The sequence below is a fragment of the Haliotis cracherodii genome, unplaced genomic scaffold (assembly GCF_022045235.1).
Source record: "Haliotis cracherodii isolate W230 unplaced genomic scaffold, xgHalCrac1.p SCAF_5, whole genome shotgun sequence".
Classification (NCBI taxonomy): domain Eukaryota; kingdom Metazoa; phylum Mollusca; class Gastropoda; order Lepetellida; family Haliotidae; genus Haliotis; species Haliotis cracherodii.
This window is the reverse complement of record NW_027266308.1, coordinates 3,460,084-3,485,913: the sequence shown is the minus strand read 5'-3', so window position 1 is coordinate 3,485,913 and position 25,830 is coordinate 3,460,084. Positions and strand designations below refer to the sequence as shown.

Genomic DNA, 25,830 nt, shown 5'->3' with positions numbered 1-25,830 from the left:
CATCCTGTCAACATAGTAGAAACATCCTGTCAACATAGCAGAACATACTGTCAACATAGTAGAAACACACTGTCAACATGGTAGACAGATTCTGTCAACATAGTAGAAACATTCTGTCAACATAAAAGAAACATTCTGTCAACATTGTAGAACATACTGTCAACAAAGTAGAAATATCCTGTCAACATGGTAGAAAGATTCTGTCAACACGTCTAAACATTTTGTTAACACACTAGAAACATTAAGTCAACATAGTAGAAACATTCAGTCAACATAGTAGAAACATACTGTCTACATGGTAGAAAGAATCTGTCAACATAGTAGAAACACACTGTCAACATGGTAGAAAGATTCTGTCAACATAGTAGAAATACACTGTCAACATGGTAGAAACGTTCTGTCAACATAGTAGAAACACACTGTCCACGTTATTAACTATTACTGTGCAAATTTTCTAAATGTTATCTACACACATTTACTTCGTACTGTATCAATTCATTGATAATATTGGGTGCGAAATTGTTTAAACTGCCACAATCTGTGATAATCCATACGTGGACAGATTAATATATAATCCAATGTAATCCAAAACTCCTTGTTTTGCCAATTTGTAAGAACACGAGTCCTATTATAATAGAGAAATAAAAACGTGCCACGAGACGTTCCCTTGTGACCAATGTATTTCCAAGCAAAGCAAATATCACAGCAATGAGCTCTCGAGGGGAGAGGCATTTGTTCACAACACTATTGAAATAGTTCCACCCTGGGTGCGACTCTCACCTGCAGGAATCTGTGCAGATAAATGCCGCTTACAGTGAGTGAGTATGGTTTTACGCCGCTTTTAGCAATATTCCAGCAATATCACGGCGGGGGACACCAGAAATGGGCTTCACACATTGTACCCATGTCGGGAATCGAACTCGGGTCTTCGGCGTGACGAGCTAACGCTTTAACCACTAGACTACCCGACCGCCCCAACATGCCGCCTACAAGCTGTGATATCGACATGCTTCTGACATACATTGAAGAATTGGCGACACATATTCAACATACCATGCCTTATCATATCACACATAAAGATATGACACATGCACGTTTTATTTCAATACGGAAGTCATATAGCTGTGCATTGTTTGTGTTTGCTCATGTATTTGTTGTCAACAGGCTACCTTTATTTTTCACATACTTGTGTCCTAATATAACCTCACCATCACGTCACCCTCACTGTATTAATTACTCGTCTATCAAAATTCTACCGAGGCCTTTCAGGGCCATTTGTTTTCTAATTATTTTTCGATACTATCTTGAAATTTCAAGATATAGAAGTTGAAATTTCCAGATACAAAGTTGAAATTTCCAGATACTAAGTTGATATTTCCAGATACAAAGTTGAAATTTCCAGATACTAAGTTGAAATTTCAAGATATAGAAGTTGAAATTTCAAGATACTATGTTGAAATTTCAACTTAGTTTCCTGAAATTTCAACTTAGTATCTTGAAATTTCAAGATAGTATCGAATTTATTTATTTTTAAAACAAATGGCCCTAAAAGGCCTTCGTACGATCTTGAAATTTCAAGATTATTCACTTCAAACGTATTTTTACATCTTAGGATGTTAACTTATTATCTTGAAATTTCAACTTAGTATCGTAAATATATTTGAAAAACCAAATGGCCCTAAAAGGCTTCCGTAGAATTCTGTAATGCACACCCTATTTTAACTGAAGCACAAGCTGGGTTTCGATGTGAAGATTCCACAACGGACCGTATCTTTACAAAACATAACCTAATTTAAATCCCGAAATGTAGAAAAATAACAGTATTTTGTGCATTGATGGAGTAAAAGGAAAATTCTTCAACATTATATTCAATCTTTACCAAGGCATAAATTCATCTGTGAGAGTTAATGCTTCACTATTAGAGTATTTTCCATTTGAAATAGCAGTCAGACAAGGAGAAAATACTATTTAGTTTATTTTGTTAATGACCTCGCACTGTATCTTCAAAGTCACAATTGGGAAGGAATCAATGTTACATGATGAGTATAAGTATATAGATTTAGCTATTCAATGGCTGTCCTGTTATATGCTCATGGCACAGTACTGTTTAGTAAACTTAAAAAGGAAAAAGAAGTCACTCTTGATCATTTTGCCTTCTTTTATGGGATATAGAAATTGAAGGGTAATAAGTTAAAGACAAACGTATTGGTTGTTTTGCGAAGTAAATAAGCTTAAAATTAATCAGTTTGAATTAGACTTGATGTTTATCTTGATATGATATTCCATAGATAAAACAAATTTAGATATGCTTTGAAACACACTGTAGGTCATAATGATAAGACAATGTACTTTGTACGGCAAAAGATGCAGACTGTTTAATTATCAATACCCTGTCAACTAAAATTATTGATGCTATGGCTGTACCCATACTTATTTATGTGGCTGTCGGGTAGCCTAATGGTTAAAGTGTTCGCTCGTCACGCCGAAGACCCGGGTTTGATTTCCGACATGGGTACAATGTGTGAAGCCCATTTCCGGTGTCCCCCGCCGTGATATTGCCGGAATATTGCTAAAAGCGACGTAAAACAATACTCACTCACTCATACTTCCTTATGGCTGTATTGCGTGGGACTGTGATGATATTGAAATAATTGAAAGTGTACATCTCAAATGTTTAAGAAAACTTCTATGCATGAAGGTCAGCTCAGCAAAATGTATGTAATATGGGGAACTATTAAGAAAACCCCGAAATGTCACTATTTATACAGGAATATATACATTTTGGGTCCGTTTAGTAACTGGCCAAAGTACGAAACTCTTGCATTGTGTACACACTACTATACCACGATCACGTACATATGCAGAAACATAATTGTATATCGTGTAGAATCTATTTTTAGTTCGGGGCGGTCGGGTAGCCTAGTGAATAATGCGTTCGCTCGAAGACCCGGGTTTGATTCCCGACATTGGTACAATGAAGCCCATTTCTGGTGTCCCCCGCCGTAATATTGCTGGAATATTGCTAAAAGCGGCGTAAAACCATACTCACTCACTCACTATTTTAGTCCCACTGCCTACAGTTAATGTTTGCTGACGGGCGTAGCTAGGGGAAATTAAAATGTGAGCAATCTCAGTGCAGTACTTATTTTTCTTAAACACTCATAACGCTTATCAAACACAAGCAGGCCAGTGCAATAGGTCGCGTTTTAAGAAAGCTTATTAAAATCGATAAATCCACTATTAAATCCCGAACTCTACCTATATGTACGTGTCGGCGTGTTCTATTAACCTATTCAATCATGTTAAGCTTCAAATGCCGTTATTCGTGGCCTGAAATGCAATAATGGTCTGTTCTGCAAATAAACACGTCAAAACCCTTTCCATGTTCATGAGAAACATCTGCTTTAAGCAGAGTCGAATGTACGATTCCGATACATCATGAGCATACGTTTATGAATCACTGTCAAATAGTGATGATACCAGGTGTTCGCGAAAAGGTGAGCGTATCCTGCCACACCGGTGACACCGTTACAAACACATGCAAAGGCAAGTCAATTGTTTACCTGAAAAAACACGGGTTCAAATAGTGCAAGTCAAAATAGGGAACAGGGAATTGCATCGGACATCATTTTTTTGTCACTGATGCGTTATATTTGGAAATGTCCTCTACATGTCTACCATAAAACCTTTGGAGAGCTTTAGTGAGGCCTTGAATGCTTTAACCTTAATCAAACAACTTCTGAGCAAGTGTCGAATGACGCTCTTTGAAGTCTTGGTAGAAGGAGCATGCTCGATTGAATCTCAAAAGGGTTGTATCTCGAAACACCAAAGATGCTAATGCCGCACCTGAAAACGCCCAAGGCCTTTGTTTACAGAAGTGGAATATGGATTAAACTCAGGCTTTAAACACCAGGAAGAATATTACAAACGGAGGAATATATCAAGTTGGTATAATGGCTTCATGACCGTGAATACTCATGTATACCTTTGACATTACATCAAATAGGATCCCGCACCTTTAAAACGACATATCGATCGTTATTTACCGTCACCGAAGCGTTGGACAATCACAAACGGAGGGCGGTATCACGACTGACTGTTGTGTTTAGAGTGTGCTAAACCAATGTTTATCATAAACCTACTGTCTATTAATCATCAATAAGCCGCTCATTTTAGGCACGGTTCGTCGCCCGTAGCAGTCCCGAACCCGTTGATAACTGATTACATGTTTTACACACATGGATTAGATCAATCCCGTCGCTTGTAACGTCTCGAGCCACTGACGTTTGTCTGGACATTTTCATTTGGTGATCGGTTCTCCCGCGAAACAGTTGTTGCGATTGTCCGGGTATCGTGGCTGAACTTTCGATGAAGACTTGGTGTCATCACTGTTTGATTGTGATTTAAGTGAACAAATGGCTTACCTTTGCATGTGTTTTGAGGGGTGCCACCGTCGGGGTAGGATACGCCCACGTTTTCGCTAACACCTGGTATCATCACTTTTTGATATTGATCTATAAACACATGCTTGTGAGTGAGTGAGTGAATATGGTTTTATGCCTCTCCTTTTTAGCAATACACCGTGGACACCAAACATTGGCTTCAAACAGTGTACCCATGTTGGAAATAGAACCCGGGTCTTCGGCGTGACGAGGGAACGCTTTGACCACTATTCAATATACGACGTCATCAAGAAATGACGTCATGATAAAACAATGTATTATCGTAAAATAAACCACGCTTCGTTCTTGATTGTCCTATCACTGTCCACGTTGTTGACTATTACTGTCCACGTTGTTGACTTTTCCTGCATACGTGGTTGACTGTTACTGCCCACGTTGCTGACTTCTACTGTCCACGTTCTTGACTTTTACTGTCCACGTAGTTGATTTTTACTGTCCACGTTGTTGACCGTTACTGTCTACGTTGTTGACTTTTACTGTCCACGTTGTTGATTGTTACTGTCCACGTTGTTGACTTTTACTGTCCACGTTCTTGATTGTTACTGGCCACGTTACTGACTTTTACTGTCCACGTTGCTGACTTTTACTGGCCACGTTGCTGACTTTTACTGGCCACGTTACTGACTTTTACTGGCCACGTTGCTGACTTTTACTGGCCACGTTACTGACTTTTACTGGCCACGTTACTGACTTTTACTGGCCACGTTACTGACTTTTACTGGCCACGTTGCTGACTTTTACTGTCCATGTTTTTGATTGCTACTGTCGACGTTGTTGACTTTTACTGTCCACGTTCTTGATTGTTACTGTCCACGTTGCTGACTTTTACTGTCCACGTTCTTGATTGCTACTGTCCACGTTGTTGACTTTTACTGTCCACGTTCTTGATTGTTACTGTCCACGTTGTTGACTTTTACTGTCCACGTTCTTGATTCTTACTGTCCACGTTCTTGATTGCTACTGTCGACGTTGTTGACTTTTACTGTCCACGTTCTTGATTCTTACTGTCCACGTTGCTGACTTTTACTGTCCACGTTCTTGATTGCTACTGTCGACGTTGTTGACTTTTACTGTCCACGTTGTTGAGTATTGCTGTCCACGTGGTTGAGTATTACTGTCCACGTTGTTGATTGTTACTGTCCACGTTGCTGACTTTTACTGTCCACGTTCTTGATTGCTACTGTCGACGTTGTTGACTTTTACTGTCCACGTTCTTGATTGTTACTGTCCACGTTGCTGACTTTTACTGTCCACGTTCTTGATTGCTACTGTCGACGTTGTTGACTTTTACTGTCCACGTTGTTGACCGTTACTGTCGACGTTGCTGACTTTTACTGTCCACGTTCTTGATTGCTACTGTCCACGTTGGTGAGTATTGCTGTCCACGTTGTTGAGTATTACTGTCCACGTTGTTGACTATTACTGTCCACGTTGTAGAGTATTACTGTCCACGTTGTTGACTATTACTGTCCACGTTGTTGACTATTACTGTCCACGTTGTTGAGTATTGCTGTCCACGTTGTTGAGTATTGCTGTCGACGTTGTTGAGTATTACTGTCGACGTTGTTGAGTATTGCTGTCCACGTTGTTGAGTATTGCTGTCCACGTTGTTGACTATTACTGTCGACGTTGTTGAGTATTGCTGTCCACGTTGTTGAGTATTGCTGTCCACGTTGTTGACTATTACTGTCCACGTTGTTGACTATTGCTGTCCACGTTGTAGAGTATTACTGTCAACGTTGTTGACTATTACTGTCCACGTTGTTGACTATTACTGTACACGTTGTTGAGTATTACTGTCAACGTTGTTGACTATTACTGTCCACGTTGTTGACTATTACTGTACACGTTGTTGAGTATTACTGTCAACGTTGTTGAGTATTGCTGTCCACGTTGTTGAGTATTACTGTACACGTTGTTGAGTATTACTGTACACGTTGTTGAGTATTGCTGTCCACGTTGTTGAGTATTGCTGAACACGTTGTTACGGATATAGTACAGTAGAGATTCCAGTACTTTTAAGGTTTGAGTTCCATCCAGGATTCAAACTCACACTGCCAGAGTGAGGCACCTAATCGCCAGCGCACAAAGTCAGCAATCTAACCCACTCAGCCACCGAGACTTCCACAAAATGAAAGTCAGACAACTGGTTGTCTAGATCACGTACTTTGTGTACTCCCGTAAAATCAACGCCACGTTGTCGTATCAACCCGACTCCCACCCTCGTTCCTGTCGAAACTGTTGACGAAGACCCACCACTGTCCCAATTACACACTTCGCCGACATGTGATATGTATCTGCGCACACTGCCTAGGGAGCATCGCGACCTCTTTGTTACCACATATCTGCTAATTGCGATCTTCTGTCAGATATCAGCAAGTTTATAGACGCCCGCTAGATCAGTTACTGCGTATGGCAGGAGTCATGTGACTTTGTGATACGGTTCCTGTCGGGAACTGACAAGTTGTGATCATGTGATAACGTCATGTGATAACCCGTTGGACATATGATAACATGGAAATGTGTTTCGGGGCATATTACCCTTTACGTGCAATATTTGTTTTATTCTCACATGAAACTACATTTATAGTGCCGGGTTCGATTTCCGGGTTAGAATTGGCCCCATGAAACCAATGCTGGTCGTAAGGGTGGCCAGTGAGTGAGTATGGTTTTACGCCGCTTTTAGCAATATTCCAGCAATACCACGGCGGGGGACACCAGAAATGGGCTTCACACATTGTACCCATGTCGGGAATCGAACCCGGGTCTTCAGCGTGATGTGCGAACGCTTTAACCACTTGGCTACCCCTACGTAAAGTCTCGTGTCATCGTATCTCGACGATATTGGCTTATAATTTCAATCATTGGATGGTCTGGTCAAGACTCGATTATTTACAGACGTCATGTGGCGTTAAACAACAAACAAACACAAACATACATGCATTATGAAATGTCGTTTATCCGGACCTCGTTTATCCAGAAACACTGCTTTCTTGGATTAATGCCCATCGTTCACATATCGTAACTGATCACCTCCTGCAGAATGAAATGGCCAGAACCAGAGCCCCCCTACGTCAGCCGTACTGAGCCAGGTGCTGCGAATGGAATGGACTAGACTCCCCCAAATTGTCTTTGGGAGATGGATTCCGACCACGCAATGGTATAGTCGAATGATTGACCAATCGTTAAGGGCATAGCACATTAGAACATCTCATCTCAACTGATTCGTCTTTCTTGTTTGTTTGTACCCTTATAATACACCGCCAACGTGTTCTGTTGATTGTCACGATACACACCTTGTCCTATCCATCCATCCATCAACATTACTCGTCATCTCTTTGTATTTCTGTAAGCATCTGTATATTCCAATATCCCCCATTACATATTTCATTCATTCATTGTTTGTGTATGAGCTCAGCATGCAGTGGCCAATACGTTCATCACTATGCATGACCGATTCAAACTCCATATGTGAAAGGGACCGCCTCCGTGGTCTAGTGGTAGAGCGTCCGCCCGGAGAGCGGAGAGGTTCGATCCCCGGCCGCGTCATGCCAAGAGACGTTAAAAGATTATATTTCTTGTTACCCTGTCTGGCGCTCGGCATTAAGTGGCTAAAACAATGACTTGTCGGCTCGGAGTCAGTATACTGTGTCTGAGTGGGGTAGTCATGTTAAACTGCGGCATGGTATCTCAGTGAGCTAGCACTATAAATCCGCATCAGTCAGGACTAGTACAAGCAGCCACACAAACACACACACACGTACATGCACGTCGCTATATAAGTTGCAATAATCTTGGACGCGACGTTAAACCCCATTTCACCTCACCACCACCTCACCATATGTGAAAGGAAGGGTCACTGGACAGACCTATCTGGACAACAAACTAATTCCATTGTTGTCCCGTTAGCAAGGCGTGTGGGTAGGCGTTTTCTCTTTCAGGACGGCAACGCCCCACCGTTCAGGAATCGTCAACGCTCACCGCCAGCAGCACAGCACCATACAATTCCATGGCCAGAAACGGGCCAAGACCTTTGGGTGGATCGATTTGTAACTTGGTTATGTATTTTAAGTCTGTTAAGAATAAAAAAAAAGTACATTGAATGTCTCGAGTGTGTTAAGAAACCTTATATAAGACCAAGTTATTTCTTCAAAGAAGTGTCTACACATTGAATTACAGTAAATTACGTTTATAACGAACACGCTTACAACGAACTCACCGATATAACGAACATATTTTTTAGTCCGGCCATGTGTTGTATATATGTTGTATATATGCTTATAACGAACTACGGTTATTACGAACTAAAATTAGTGATCCCTTTGTGTTCGTTATAACCGTAGTTTACTGTAGATTCACCAGGACATTTTGATGCATCCATAACTGTATAAACCTGTATCTGTAGATCGACAATGATCATTTTTTTTTAATTGAATACCAAAAAAAGTTTTAAGTCTATATTCCTTTTCTTTGACAAATGAACAATTCCTGAACAATTCCATTTTACGACATACCACTATTGATCGACTCCATAACGCTTTGTGACGTCAAACATTTTTCTACTACCTTGAGTTAATTATTCAACTGTGCGACATTCAACATTTCAGTCAATGGGAAACGGGGACCGTTGTTATTCGATAACACGTCATGCATAAAATACAAAACGATTCTGTATGAACATTTATTAAATAATATGTAAGAATGCAAAAGATCATCTTTATACATTATCCGATGAAATACAATAGTTGTCTTTCTATAACATGCAAACGCGTACAAACGATCTATGAAAATATGCATGGCACTGATACGGTTTAAAACAACTTGAGGTAGATAGATATTAGAAATTGCGTTGTCCTTTCAACACATCTGGATTGTCCACAAACCCACACAGTCCAACACAAACAGTCGATCCAAAATATACATTGGAAAGTGGTCACTGCCAAAGGCATTTATAAAGTTTTCATCAATCAATCGGAACTCGTCGTGTACTGTCGGAAGAACCGACACAACCATCATAAGCACGGAAACTGTCGAAGTTCGCATTTACGTTTCATGACTCGTCGTTCTGACTGGCCATCATATATTGTTGTGGTCGTCATCTGCTTCATCAACATGATATGAATACTTCACATTGAAGCGGGTATACACTGAGCAGCGCTCGAACAATATTTCGTTCTCAAGAATAATTTCTTGTGTCGTTTCCGGAACAAGCCAAGCATGTATTACGACAACAATTATTTCAGTTTCGGCTACAATATGACAAATATGACATGGTTCCTTAGTTCCCTTTTGATTATAGTCATGACATGTATTTCTATCTTCAAATAAAGAATCAGTTTTGCACACGGTTCCACTTCACTCGTCTACACACATATGCCTACACAATCTACTTCCTGTACCGAATGGACAGTGGTCGCACGCATTCCCGCACGTGTTTGAACAGAAATCAATAACACCGAATGCATAAAAGCTCATGTACAAAAAAAGGTCATGCCGCAAGGCATTAAAGACTAATATCACATATGAATCTGAGGTTGTTGAAAGATGACACAGAGAGTTTCATTATAAAACTTAAGCTGTCTAAAAAGCTGAAATTCTTTTGGACTGTTTTATGAAGCGAGTCTGCGCACTAGAAACTTCCGCAGTGTAAGGATGCATATCCGTGTCATCAAAGCGTTGAAGTTTAATATCACATTGTTATCTGAGGTTGCTGAAATATTTTCGCTACAAAACAATGGATGTTTAAGAAGCTGAGTACTAGAAACTTCAGTAGTGTAACAATTTGACATTGAACAATTTGATAGTACTTTATAGCCATTTAAAGTGCACCTGTATTGGGGACATGGCTGTAGCTCTGATAGGTATGGATTAGATTTCCTTGCTCTGGATCGTTCATACGAAGGAGGGGACACGGGTGGCCCAGTCATCTTAGGCGCCGCGATTCGCTGTGCAGAGTTGCCTCCCTTGGGCACGCCAGAAACCTATGATCGTGGGTTCGAATCCCGTTTCCCCCCGATTATGTTTCTAGGTTTGTCTGCACCATACCCGTGCTCTTTGGATTCATAAAAGTGGTAAACGTCTGAGACCTGCATCACTTCGGGCTTTCCTCCCACATTAATCTGACACGCCGTGATATAACTGGAATACTGTTAAAAGCGGCGTTAAACCCAACTCACTCCGTCACTCACTCACTCACTCATACGAAGGAATGTTAGTGCTCCATGTACAGTATGGGTAAGCCCGGATCAACGTCCATGTAATTTCGGCTTCACCGACAGTTCAACGTGTCATGCATCTCGCGACGGTTCATGCTAGACGCCATGAAGCGATGAATTGACGTCTGTCACAAGTCGGCTACAACGCCGCCGTTGCCATGGATACGACGTACACAACAGCCTGGACTACCGAAGATGGGTGCTGTAAGGTACACACGTTCATATCTTACATTTAAGCACTTGTAGTAGCATGTTTATGGCTCTTCGACAAAGTAAACGTAATCCGCGAGTTATGTCCCTTTTGTACCTTGACCCAGAATCCTTATCAGTCCAATTTGCACGTTGACACGCTGTGGTCCCATGAGCAACAAATGAATGCTCCTGGGAATTACGACATGATCAAATTGTCACCAATATAATCATATTGGCCACATGCTGCAACGGAATGAGAAAGAAACACGTTGGTTTCTGCTGTGCAACAGCACTAAGCGTATGTAAGTAACACGTAGTTGCGTTTACATATCCTCAGTGAATCATATCGATGTCTTACAACAGCTGCATATCCGAATGGCCAACGTTCACTGTTTGTTATCGTGATGACTGGCAGTACAAATATGAAAATCACTACGCCGGATCTATGAAATCAACCGGTTCACCTGCAGAATCTAGGTCCTCTCCGGGAAGGGGCGGAGTGACACTAGGCGATGGGGCGGAAGGTCTCTCGGGTATTTCCTGTCTTCTGATTGGTGGAAGCTGCTTCACTAATGTATTCTGCCGCGCTAGACGAAGTCCGCCAAACGAACTATGCATACTCTCCGTCGCGAACTTCGTTCGACTGACAGATTTGGACGGAAGATGTTGATATGATCTAGAATTAACAGACAAACGTCTCTTGAACTGAGAATCAGTTTTCAGTTTCAAGTACGACCCTGTACGACGTAGAGATTTAGCATTGTCCTCAATCGCGGCTATTTCACTGTCCAGCATGGGGTCATCATCACTGTCCGACACCTCTGTCCTCTCAACGTAACCAGAGTCTCCGACAGCCGGTGCGACCTCGCCGATACCTGGGAGGGGTGCGCGACGTTGAAGACGGAGGAGGGTTGGCTGTTTTTCCAGTTGGAACTCACGGACAAATTTAATAATCTCCTCTGTCCCTGGGTCGTTGCGACGGCGTTTCACCTTCCGCTCCGGGATGTAGACTGGGGACGTCGCCCTGTGCGGCCGCATACCTTGGTGTCTGTCCATCGTTGTCGTAACGCTCAACACGGCATCTTCATACAGCAGCAGCAGCGTTTTGAGACGTCATCTGAAAAAGAAAGAATATATGTTTTTATTTTTGTTTCATTTTGAATCGGTTGTATCTGCACATTCATAGTATATTATTAAAGCGTGATGTAATTGAGTTGGGATTAACGCCGCTTTTAACAGTATTCCAGTTATATCGCGGGCGTGTAAGCTTACAGTGGGAGGAAAGCCCGAAGTGATGCAGGACTCAGACGTTTTACCACTTCGGGGAAACCCACGAGCACAGGTATGGTGCTGACAAACCTAGAAACATAATCGGGGCGAACCGGGATTCGAACCCACAATCATTGGTAACGGCGTTAAATCCAAATCACTCACTCACTCATAAAATTAGTGAAAAAGACTGATTTTTCTGACTTCAAGAAAGAAACTAAACATGAACAAGTCTACGAATGTGTTGTTTTTCTTATACAATAAACTACGGTTATAACGAACTCAAAAGGACAACTAACTTTAGTTCGTAATAACCGTAGTTCGTTATAAGCGTATATACAACATATATATACAACAAATGGCCGGGACTAAAACATAAATTCGTTATATCGGTCAGTTCGTTATAAGCGTGTTCGTTATATACGTAGTTTACTGTACACACATCTTCAAGTGATGACAGCAGACTGCCTTAAATGAGAGATATCCTTCAAATGTACTGAGTGAGTAGATGAGTCTCACTTTGTAGAAAATGTAAAAATAGTTGTATTGAAGATGAATATACTGAAGATGTATGTATCCAGTTTCCAATGATTTAAGAACAAATATCTAAATAACTGTTTCTGCCACTACCCAAATGTTAATTTTCTTTGTAAATTAACGACGTGTGGCTACAAAAACTATAAGAATTCTATTTACTCTATCATGCTATGAAAAGGTATGAAATTGTAACACAACCCTGGCTATGTTTTTCAGGCCTTTTGGTCTCATCAGTCTCATCAGTCTCATCAGTAACATAAGTAGATTCGTCCATTAAGAGGTGAGGTGAGGTGAAATTGGGTTTAACGTCGCGTCAAAGATTATTGCATTTATATAGCGACGTGCATGTACGTGTGTGTGTGTGTGGCTGCTTGTACTAGTCCGGACTGATGCCGATTTATAGTGCTATCACACTGAGATTCCATGCCGCAGTTTGACATGAATACCCCACTCAGACACAGTATACTGAGTCCGAGCCGACCAGTCCTTGATTTAGCCCTTTAACGCCGAGCGCCAGACAGGGTAACAACAAGTACCATCTTTTAACGTCTTTTGGTATGACGTGGCTCTCCGGGCTGACGCTCTACCACTAGACCACTGAGGCGGTTCGTCGATTAAGAAGATGATTCAGTAGGGGTTTTCATATCGAATGTATGTTTTATCAGTTTGTGAGGTTTCAATTTATGTATGCCTATTTGCAAGGAAAGTTGACTCAGTCATTTCTATGTATAGCGGAATAGAGGTGAGGTGAAATGGGGTTAACGTCACGTCCAAAATTATTGCACTTGTATGGCGACGTGCGTGTGCGTGTGTCTGCTTGTACTCGTCCGGAATGATGCCGATTTATAGTGCTAGCCCCCTGAGATACCATGCCGCAGTTTAACATGAATACCCAACTCTGACACAGTATACTGACTCCGAGCCGACCAGTCCTTGTTTTAGCCCCTTAATGCCGAGCGCCAGACAGGTAACAACAAGTACCATCTTTTAACGTCTTTTGGGGGATCGAACCCCGGACCTTCCGCTCTCCGGAGGACGCTCTACCACTAGACCACGGAGACGGACAGCGGAATAGAAGTGTGTTCCACTGATGTAGGGACGAGGCTTTATCAAAGTGCTTTTCTAATAATCAGGCAGATGGTAAATATTTGACGATGTGCGTCAAACACTTTGTTTCTTTGTTTTATATTAGTTCAAATCGATCTTGTTCGTAACTAGACAACAGGATTCATACATTCTTTCATGCTTTGGCTTACAATAATGGTGATATTTATAGTCCTGAATAGTTTATCAGTGACGTCATTTGGAATAACAGGAAAAACGCACTTTGAAAATAGCTTGATAACTGGTTAACTGTCTAAAGAGTTCACTGATCAAACATGATGTAAACGAAGTCTGCGGGCGTGGTTCAGAATCAGCTATTTCCTCTTCAAAGAGATTGACATCTGACTATTTTTTAGTATTCTTCATCACTTGACGAATTTATTTCTGAAGTGGAATGTAATGGGTTTTTTTTTTACATTTTAATTACCAATGGAAGCGCGTAGATTCGCGTCACAATAATATGGAATGCTTTACGGGACCGTTTTGCGTTTGTTTGGTTTTTTTTGCGTTTTTTTTGTTTTCGCAATATTTATTGTGTTTGCTGAACATGTTACTTTCTTGTAAAAAATTCGAAAACGCAACAAATCCATCAATATGGAAAATGTGACATATCTTCCTTGAAGAGGCTGAGGGTAATGTACGACTTCACGGGGATATTAATAAATATTTCAATCAAAACGCCCCTTTTGTTAAAGGGAAAAACATTGATAAAACTTCATTTTTTTCATAAAACATTAATGGTTCATAAGAGTCGTGTTGCCTGGAATACAAACATAATAAATCAGCATGGCTAAGAGGCTCCCGTCAAATGTATTCCAGGATATTGAAATGCAATCCAACATTTGTGTCATTGTTTAAACATGGATTAGTTCGAGTACGCAAACATTCCCATATCATTTGAAACATAAACAATCACTAATTCAAGCCGTGGCTCTCCAGCTTTCAACTGTCAAAATGTAATCATTTGGAAAATAAATTACAGTTTGATCTTTGACATTACCGTTTACCGTTATCGTCAGTACAGCAAAACACAACCTCTCAAGCCTGGTCTGTCGAAACGATTAGGTTCTTAGGGAATGTACAGTTTAGCAGTCTAATATTGAAAGTATAGGTCGAGTTCCATGATCGATAAAAAAATAACAAGAAGAGGTTTTGTTGTGAATTATAATATAATCTAGGTAGGTGTAACAAATGATTGATGAACCACAGTTTAAATGAAATTGTGCAATCACAGATAATGTAAGCTCAAGGTAAACAATGGTGGGGTGAGAAATTTCATTTTCAAAAGTTGTCTGAAATGTCACCCAAACATTTTCAGTCAAACTACAAGTTCATTGTCGACACAGTTGCCTTCAACAGCGTGTATGGCCTCCAGCTGCCTCAATGCATGCTGTGATACGCCGCCTCATCGATGACGTCAGTCTTCCGATGACGTGGACTGGAATCCGTTGCCACTCGTCTCTCAGGGCCTGCTGCAATTCTTGTCTGTTGACGGGAGGCTGATGGCGTGCTCTAATCTGTCTGTGAAGATGGCCCCACATATGTTCAATAAGATTCATATCGGGTGAGTGGGCAGGCCAGGGCAAAACGTCAACGTTCTGCTGGTTTAGAAAGTTCCGAGTCAGTCTTGCAGTATGGGGCCTGGCATTGTTGTGTTGAAACAATGTCCCCTGCTGTTGGTTTTGTAAGAACGGAAGCACAACTGGCTGCAACACTTGGTCTCTGTACTGCACAGCGTTCAGGTTTCACTGTATTATCACCAAACCAGTCCTCTGATCTCCACAAATACCGCCCCACACCATGACACCTCCCCCGCCGAATGGATGGACCTCTCGAATACACGCCAGAGCCAAACGTTCCCCTCTGCGTCGTTCTCTGCCGTCATTTCGAAACAAGTTAAACCGGCTTTCATCAGTAACCAGCACTCGACGCCAATTTCTCACTTGCCAGCGTCGAACCTGCTTCGCCCATCGCAGTCTCAGGCGTCGATGTTGAGCAGTCAGGACAATTCCTCGGAAAGGACGATACGCTCGGATTCCAGCAGCACGAAGTCGTCGTAGTACTGTATGTTGGCTAATGGGATGTCCCAACGCTGTTGCTGCCGTCGCCGTCACCGTAACGAATCTGTTTCGCAGGTGAATGAGCCGTATCTGACCGTCTTCCAGTGGTGTTGTCACTCGGGGTCGTCCGGTTCTAGGCCTGTCCTGTGTACTCCCTGTCTACCTGTACCGTTGAATCAGCCGGGCTACTTTCAATGGTGTACAACCAAACCTTCTGGCAATTTGGACCTGTGTTGCCCCCATTTCGGGCATACCGATGGCTCTCTCGCTCTCTGCTCCTGTGACAGTCGTGGCATTTCTATTGTGTGCTTTTATCGCGTGTGGTTATACCCTGCAGACGAACGCATTTATACAGCTACCATGCACGTGCAGTTTATGCCATAGGCGGGAAACTTGTTTCACCATTTTTTGTCACCGTACGAGCGCCGTCAAAGGTCGCGCGTTTGGTTGAGGTATTTTTTGGTACCTGTTCCTGGGCAGTCATATTCCCAATACCCACTTTCCACTAGTTATCGCTGTTTTTAGGAAAATTACAAATTGCCAACCTATACTTTATTTTGCCGCATAGATTATACGTGTATTTGCGCCATGTGTAAGTAAATGAGTTTGAAATAATATGTACAGAATACAGAACGAGTCCCGTTGAATTCCAATTTCATAAAGCGAGTGAATAGTTCTGGTATCTAACGAGGTTATTAGTGTATTTATTACTTAATGTTTATAACCTTTTTAAAACGTTATTTGATAGAACTGATGGAATTCGTTATAAACTGAGGCGGTCGGGTAGCCTAGTGGTTAAAGCGTTCACTCGTCACGCCGAAGACCCGGGTTCGATTCCCGACATGGGTACAATGTGTGAAGTGCATTTCTGGTGTCCCCCGCTGTGATATTGCTGGAATATTGCTAAAAGCGGCGTAAAACCATACTCACTAAATCACACGTTATAAACACAATATTTATGGTGTAAATGGGTTTAGTGGAAACATACTTATCTGCCCTTGTTTCGCTTGCGTCAAGCGGTTAATGTTTAGATGAATATAACTTTCAGCGCGATTTGGCTTCAGTCTCTCATGACAAAGCCTATTGTCACTGTTTAAACAGGGCAGATAAGGGTATTCATTCAAGCATTGTTATCGTTCAAACTTTCTACATGCCATCTTCTAATCTTGAATATTCTTTTAACTAACGTACAGAAATGCGGTTTCTAATGTCAATCAAACATGTGTTTGAACGTTGGGAGAAGCCTTTATCATTGGCTGCTATCTCGCCGTCCTGCATTAATGTAGAATTGATGGACATGTACATATGGTGCCTTAGAGATTGGGTGAATCCTATACGTGCTTCCTTTAATTAGATACTGCACATTAGTGAATCTCAAGCACCATTGATGCAGTGATGTAGAGCCACAAAACATATTATCAATTAAAATCAGAACAAATATAACAATTGAATTTCATTGCATGCGGGTAACAGTGAAAACCCACTATTTGTATTGTTATCCACATGCAATGAAATTCAACATGTAACAACGAAACCCTGATGGCATCATACAGTGAAAACCCGATGGCATAATACAATTAAAAATAACCGATGGCATCATACAGTGTAACTCCGATGGCTTAAATACAATGAAACCCCAATGGCATCATACAATGAAACCCTGATGTCACCATACAGTGAAACCCCGATGGCATAATACAATAAAAAAAAACCGATGGCATCATACAGTATAACTCCGATGGCTTAAATACAATGAAACCCCAATGGCATCATACAATGAAACCCCGATGTCATCATACAACAAAACTCCAATGGCATCATACAGTGAAACCCTGCTGTCATCATACAGTGAAACTCCGATGGCATCATACAGTGAAACCCTGCTGTCATCATACAATGAAACCCTGATGTCATCATATAATGAAACCCTGATGTCATCATACAATGAAACCCTGATGTCATCATACAATGAAACCCCGATGGCATCATACAATGAAACTCCGATGGCATCATACAGTGAAACCCTGATGTCATCATACAGTGAAACCGCGATGTCATCATACAATAAAACCCCGATGTCGTCATACAATTAAACTCCGATGGCATCATACAATGAAACCCCGATGTCATCATACAGTGAAACCCAAATGGCATCATACAGTGAAACCCCAATGACATTATACAATGAAACCCCGATGACATTATACAATGAAACCCTGATGTCATCATACAATGAAACCCCGATGTCATCATACAATGAAACCTCAATGTCATCATACAACGAAACCCCGATGTCATCTTACAGTGAAACCCCAATGGCATCTTACAATGAAACCCCGATGACATTATACAATGAAACCCTGATGTCATCATACAACGAAACCCCGATGTCATCATACAGTGAAACACCAATGGCATCTTACAATGAAACCCCGATTACATTATACAATGAAACCCTGATATCATCATACAATGAAACCCCGATGGCATCATACAACGAAACCCCAATGGCATCATACAATAAAACCTCGATGTAACAGACAATGAAAATTTACTTTTAACGATAACATCACAGCCACCCACCCCACATACACCCCACCCCCATCCCCCTTCCGAATATCAAATGGATAGTTTCTACGCACTGACCTTGTGACTGTTGAAACAAACGAGCTATTTTGACATACTCGCATCGACACATCGTGTTAACGACTGAAAATGCCGCATCAATAGACGAGGAATATTGACCTCGTGTAGGCATAGCTGTTGTGACGTAAGCACTTTCCTACACAAATACTACCTCCATTATTTCTATGAATATTCTCAATGGCTATTGTCACACAATATTTACTACCAATGTCAATATGAAGTATTTATTTTGTAGCATCGGTTCAAATTGAACTGATTACACCCCCGTGTTTCGTTGCTAGCCGTTGTGATACAACACATCACAAAACTGTTTTCATAGATTCAAAATCGATGTACTCTGTTTCTATGTTTAAAGAAGCATGTGGTGTTATATTGACCATGTATGTTATGATAAACATAAATGCTTGTAGTTCCTCAAATGTTAACGCCCTTTTTTTGCGTCCCACAAAAGGCAAAACTATGAGGATCACTGATGATGATGATGATGATGATGATGATGATGATTATTATTATTATTATTATTATCATCATCATCATTATTATTATTATTATTATTATTATTATTTACAGATTAAAATAATAATAATGCAGCAAAGAGGGTTTGGGTGATCCTGGCACAATCAGGCTGGTTAGGTTCATCATCAGCTCAGGGCCCTTTCCCCTTCTACACGCAGCCCAGACAGCGAATGGGACTTCTCCCAGGAAGCGCTGCCTAGTCAAACCCGCCCAGAACCTTTCGGAGAATGTGAAGACTCCCAAACACTGCAGCCTTCTGCAATACCCAGATTGTCAGAAAGGCTGTATTCCTGGTAACAAACCCGGGTACTCTCCCAATGTCAGGCAACAGATTGGGAGGTACCAAACCTAAGGCACCGAGAACAATGGGGAGTCGGACAACTTGGTACTTGGGATGCAAGCGTGTCATTTCGAAAGCGAGGTCCGCATATTTGCTATGTTTTTCCTGAATCTTGTCAATCACTTTAGTGTCAAAAGGGACAGAAAATTCAATAATATAAAGGATTTCATTGGATTTATCCAAAAGGACAAGATCAGATTTGTTGGCCTGGATACGTCTAAGGCTGTAAATGTAAGCCTATTCCAAAGAATGTTGTATTTATCACTTTCCATGACGCCCTCTACATATTCCGGATCGTACCATGGACGGACCTCTGGGTCAAAACCACAAGCATGGCGCAGATGGTAGTAGAATGATCGAAACACCCAATCGTTTAAGGTACTGTGTTTGTGCCAAAGCTGGGCATCCACTGACAATGTGTTGGACAGTCTCATTAAATTCATTGCATAATCTACATTTCATATTTACATTTTGATACAAAATCACACATAGACGGGTTCGAGTGGGAAGTGACTGGTCCTGAGCATCAAACAGAAAGCCTTCTGTTTCACTCTTCAAGCCAGACGACTTCATCCAAGCGATCCGTTTGCATTCCAGTTATCATTCTCAACTCCCTGGGGATTATACAACCCAGGCTGCCTACGGGCGCTAAAGGGTTTTACATCCACCTCACATATCGGGTACCCATTCCCTGCTGGGTGAACAGAGGCACACTTGAAATAAGTCACTTGTCCAGGGTGACACCACAAGTTATGACACTTGTGTTTCGGGTGTATGTAGGTATTCGTGTTTCTACCATCTGGTCATCTGCCATCGGACGAGTGGGTTCATTCGACTGCACAGGGTCTATGTACTGTACACTAGGGGTAGTGGCAACACTGTAAAAACCTTGGGCTGGTCCCAAGGCTGAATGACAACCAGGTCACTGTCGGGACACGATCTCAGCACAAGGCGCTTGCTAGCCTGGCGCGTTTGACCACTTGTCTACTCCGCCCCCAATCAATGCTGAAACCTGGTATATAAATATTTTGCTTACTCGACTGAAACTGTATGAGAAACACACGCACACGCTAAAACGCAATCTTGTATAAAATAAGCCCAATAGAAACGATTCTCTCAAAAACACAATCATACTTCACGAGGTATCAAGATGAGAATGTCAATTTTATTTCACGATAAAACATCGTTCTGTCATGACGTTATTTCAGGGGATTCGACCATGCGCTCGCAGCTTGATGACGTCGTGTATTGGAAGACGTTATTTTTGAGAGGGAAGTGTCTTATGTACGGAAGCCTTTTGGGGCCATTTGTTTTTTAATTTATTCGATACTATATCTTGAATACTATCTTGAAATTTCAAGACACTAAGTTGAAATTTCAGGTTACTATCTTGAAATTGTTTAAAAACCAAATGGCCCTAAAGGCTTCCGTAGGATCTTGAAATTTCAAGATTATTCACTTCAAACGTATTTTTACATCTTAGGATGTTAACTTATTATCTCGAAATTTCAACTTAGTATATTTAAATTTCAACTTAGTATCTTAAAATTTCAACTTAGTATCTTAAAATTTCAACTTAGTATCTTGAAATTTCAAGATAGAATCGAAAAAAATTGAAAAAACAAATGGCCCGAAAAGGTTTCCGTACTTATGAAGGACTTGTCCGACATTGCCGAGGTCGGATTCTATCCAGGGAGTCATCATTATTAAAATACGGATAAAATTTCTAAATCCTATACATTTTTTCATCATCCTTCAGGAGGCTGTACATCAATTTGATATTTCATATGAGAAATACATGACTCATGGTCGTTGTTTGTCGTTCAATAAAACACTGTAGGGATAATAAACCACTCGGGCTGCGCCACTCATGGTTTATTCTCCCTGCAGTGTTTTATTGTAGATCTCTTAAGGTTAAATCATACGCAAAAATATGTCTCATACACGAAATGTGAATACGATAAATTCATGACTTTCTGGTCGTAATTAACAACCATACTGTTTTGACAAATGTGCCTATCCTATATACATGTAATATGCATCACAATAGATTAACTTCATATACTCATATTGACCAATATAATGTGATGTAGTATTGAAAATACATTTCCTATCTGTACCCAATAAAAAAAGAAATAAAGTGATAAAAAATATGCAATACAGATAATACAATAATATAACCTTGACATACCAGAGATGCAGAGACTTTCCCCCAGCGTAAACCTCCGCTGAACGTATGACTGACACAAAGCCTTTTACCTGCGCCATGTATCCCTGCGCCATGTAAGTTCCACATGCCAATCACAGTACTGAACTCCCGTGTCTATTCCATCGTGTATATGCCCCCAAACAGGATGTTATTGGTAATGGAAATGGATAGTAAATTTCGTCTCTATTTGCCTGACAAATGAACTGGTAAAGTTGATGCAAAAAATATGCTGGGGAAATTAATTTCCTGTTCATCTAGCCCTCCGTAGTGTCGATTAGGCGACACGCCTACCGTATGAAGTTGCAATTTACTCCGGGGAAATGTGAAATAAACACCTAGAACTCGTTTACTTTTCCGTCATTCATCGACTTTTATATTTCCATTTCTGACTGATTGAGGTAAATGTCACGCTTGATTGGACATGATATTGTGATTGCATCTTAATTGGATCCAATTGGATAGGCACATTTAGTTAACATGCCTCTGTGACAAATGGTGGCTTCATCTCAGAAACATGGAATAAAAGAGTCTGTGTTGTTGTTTCCAAGCCCAACAATTACCGTATACTGTGTAATAAAACCTGGCTGATATATCATACACGGACAGGACTACTTTGAAAGTTCATACGTTCAGTTCGTGGTCTCCTAAATGCTCAATCTCATTAAAATCAGACCTTAGTTCTCGCTACCCCAAAACAAAGATCCGAAGACATCCCATTAGGGGTCACATCAGAACGACCTTTCATCCGACCAATAAGAGCGTCGCTTACCAGATCATGAAAGTGACAGTCGGAATGTGATTTCTAATCATGCAACCTCGAAAACTTTAACACGGGGTATTCCGAACAGTAGTTACAGGTTTAACGACTGAATCCATACAATCTAGACCATCTATTAGCCATTCCAGAATGTTCTTTTGTTTGGGTTTCAAATATGTAATGAGAATTGGTCAAAATATGTTTCGAAGCTTAGTCGCCAATTTGAAATTAGTGCCGTAAAGCACGAGAAAGCTGCCTTCTGATTGGTCATTCTATTGGTCGGTCAAAGTTCGCGCAAGGTCCTGACGTGACCCGCAATGGGATGTCCTCAGATCTTTGTTTAGCGGTAGCGAGAACTAAGGTCTGATTTTAATGACATTGCCTGATTGCTTAAACTTCGAATTATCAAAAACGGTGCATTTCTTTTTACGATGAAACGTACGGTAATACTTTTCACATTCTTGATTCAGCAATGCAACTGTCATCACAAAGCACCATCTGCACGAAACATACGATTTGTTTACAACAGTGACGCAGGTTGTTTTAGCGAAAACGACGCTTTAGCAATTCATGTCCGTCGTGTTTCGAAGACAAGAATTTCTGCTCGGATTAGCAAATCAAAACAAGAACATTTTGACAAGAAGTTTAACTTAAGCTTCAGATATATGGATATCCACTTTAAAAAGCCAATTCCCTTCCACTAACGTGCCCACGTGACATATAAGGGACTAGTGAATCGGTCTCATCTGTTTCGCACTTATATCTATGCACAACGATTCGGAGTGACAAAACACTATCGACATGACTGTAGCAATAAAAGCGACAATATTATTTTCATATTCAAAATAAATATCTGCTTAAAGTAAAGTCGATAGTACGGTGCCGATAATATCATGAGCATGTGTTTATGATTCCCCATAGAAACAATAGTCCCATTATGTCTAGCAATATTCCAGAAACTCCAGCCCTTGGTGTCTACATTTTACAATTTTTAGGTACAACCGAGCATGCTCTTTCTACGAAGATTTCAAAGGGCGTCATACGACACTGTTGTTTGATCAGGGGTATAACAGTCAAGGTTTTAGTAAAGCTTTCATAACGTTTTATGCTAGACACGTGGACGGCATTTCGAGGGTTGCAACAGTTCTATTACTGTCACATCAATGTATATGTGACCTTCAACAAGGTCAATACTTGAAACAGTGACCAGAATATACCCCAGTGCGTTACATTTAACATGTCAAATTTCATAACGTGTTTGCGACTTCAATTCAGTGTCCATCGCCTACAGTAACAGAGCTCTAAATAAAAAAACACGGAACGTTTATCTCCTAGATGAGAAGACGCGAATACAGTAAACTACGGTTATAACGAACTCAAAGGGACTACTAATTTTAGTTCGTTATAACCGCAGTTCGTTATAAGCATATATACAGCATAACTACAGCAAATAGTTGATACTACGAACGATCCTTGAAATAGAGGTTGACATTTGGAGTAATTAAATCAAATAAAACTTCCCCGTTGCTAACATTGTCTACACGTACTTCACATCGACTCCCCCGCCCTCTTCCTAGAAAGTTACTTCACTGAACGTTAAATTAAGATAACAGTGTTTTCCGAGTTCAGACTAACAATACCTTGGTTTAACACGGTGATTGAATGACGTCCTTATATTTTATGATAAGATCGCTACGCGAAAAATCGCAAAGGACAATGAAGACCGAAGCGTGGTTTATTTCACGTATATTGAATAGCGGTTAAAGCGTTCGCTCGTCACGCCGAAGACCCGGGTTCGATTCCCGACATGGGTACAATGTGTGAAGCCCATTTCTGGTATCCCCCGCCGTGATATTGCTGGAATATTGCTATAAGCGGCAGAAAATCATACTCACTCACTCACACCAAAAAACAGCCGAGTGATACGGAGCTGATGCGTTCAGAGAACTTGGGACGCTATCCTCAGTGTGGGTAACTACTCGGCATCTATGACATATATACGATGTATAGATGGTACATATGGAGGTACATGTACGCAACCACTGAAACATATATTTTCTGGGACCATCATAGGAAAAATGCTAGCCTAAATCTAACTTGAAAATATCTGTAAATCAAGCGACAAAATCCTTTCCAAATATCCAATAGAAATATATCGTCGATTGTACGATTCCGGCTATATCATGAGCACGTGTTTATGAATCACGATCAAATAGTGATGATGCCAGGTGTTCGCGAAAACGCGAGCGTATCCTGCCGGTGGCACAAACACATGCAACGGCAAGACAAATATTCAGTATGTAAACTAAGGAATTTGTAAATTTATTTTTGAATCTTCTTTAGTGTATCAAGTGAGTGAGTGAGTGAGTGAGTGAGACATATTGACTTGGTAATAATTACAACGTAATTAACAGTCCTGTGCACAGCACAATCACTTTAAATAGAACATAACATTTTTACATACATGCAATACAATTTAACAGGAGCTGTGGAATGATTCTGAATGTTATATTTTAAGTATAGAAGACACAGGAATCGGTGCCTTTTTTGCCTGCGTAGACCATCGATCAAATTAATATAGACGAAAAGACAATTCCCAAATATTCACAATATGTAACAGTTTGCGAAACTCTATAATGCCACTTCTCAGATTTCTATAAGTAACCACCAATTCTGAAGACAATACTATTAGATTTAACCATATTAACCTCGAAGCCCCATCAATTTCAAAACCTCAATCAAGGACATCTAGTTTCCTTTGCAAGCCAATAACACAATCATTGATTAAAGCTATGTCATCAGCAAACAACAATGGCATTGGTATCACTGGGTATGTGAGGGTATTTTTGAAACACCGTGTTGGCGAAGATGACGAACCCGTTTGAAGAGAATTTACGTCGTGGTCGAAATCAGAAATTTTACAAAGAAACTGTAAAGTATCGAGTTTCGATTACAATTCTTTAAACCCAATTTTTTGTTTTGGCAGAAATACTGCAACACTCAAACTCCCTCTGACTCAGGTAGCAAGTATGTTTGCGTGGAATATATGCAATCCCAACCTTCATCAATCACTCCACTGCCAGACTGGTATTATTATATGTTGTATGTTTCCAAAACAGTTCACTCGTATGAAGCAATGACTCGGCTCAAATTAATGATCGTTACGAACCCGCTAGAACGGAGCGACCGTTGATACATGCACGATCCGATCTGAGAGTCATGTATTGACATACATCATTCTGACAGCGGCATCCGCATGTAGCTATACAGTGTTGACAGGTGCTCGTCAGTCGACAGCAGTGTGTTCATAGCTGATGTCAATTTCAACCGTGTTTTTTTCCCCTCGGCTACGAATCGTTCCCGATATGACGGGTGCCATATATATGACAGGTGATTTAAAAACTGCTATTCCTTTGTGAAATATTGGGGTGGAGGTTTCAGCATACGTGACAAATCGTTTGAATAGATTATAGAGATGGACTATAAGGCAATGTAACAATACCCACGGTTCTATAAACTTAC

At 40.8% G+C, this 25,830-nt stretch overlaps 1 protein-coding gene across 4 annotated transcripts in view; it reads right to left on the bottom strand.

Moving 5' to 3' along the window:
- Positions 1–9,149: 9,149 nt before the first annotated feature.
- Positions 9,150–25,830, bottom strand: part of LOC139442755 (uncharacterized) — a 48,263-nt gene continuing 31,582 nt past the window's right edge. For all 4 annotated transcript variants that reach the window (XM_071223646.1, XM_071223649.1, XM_071223647.1 and 1 more), the window contains exon 2: positions 9,150–11,987. In XM_071223646.1, the coding sequence (XP_071079747.1) occupies positions 11,303–11,926 (624 nt within the window). In that variant the 5' untranslated portion in view covers positions 11,927–11,987 and the 3' untranslated portion in view covers positions 9,150–11,302. The remainder of the gene's footprint in view (positions 11,988–25,830) is intronic.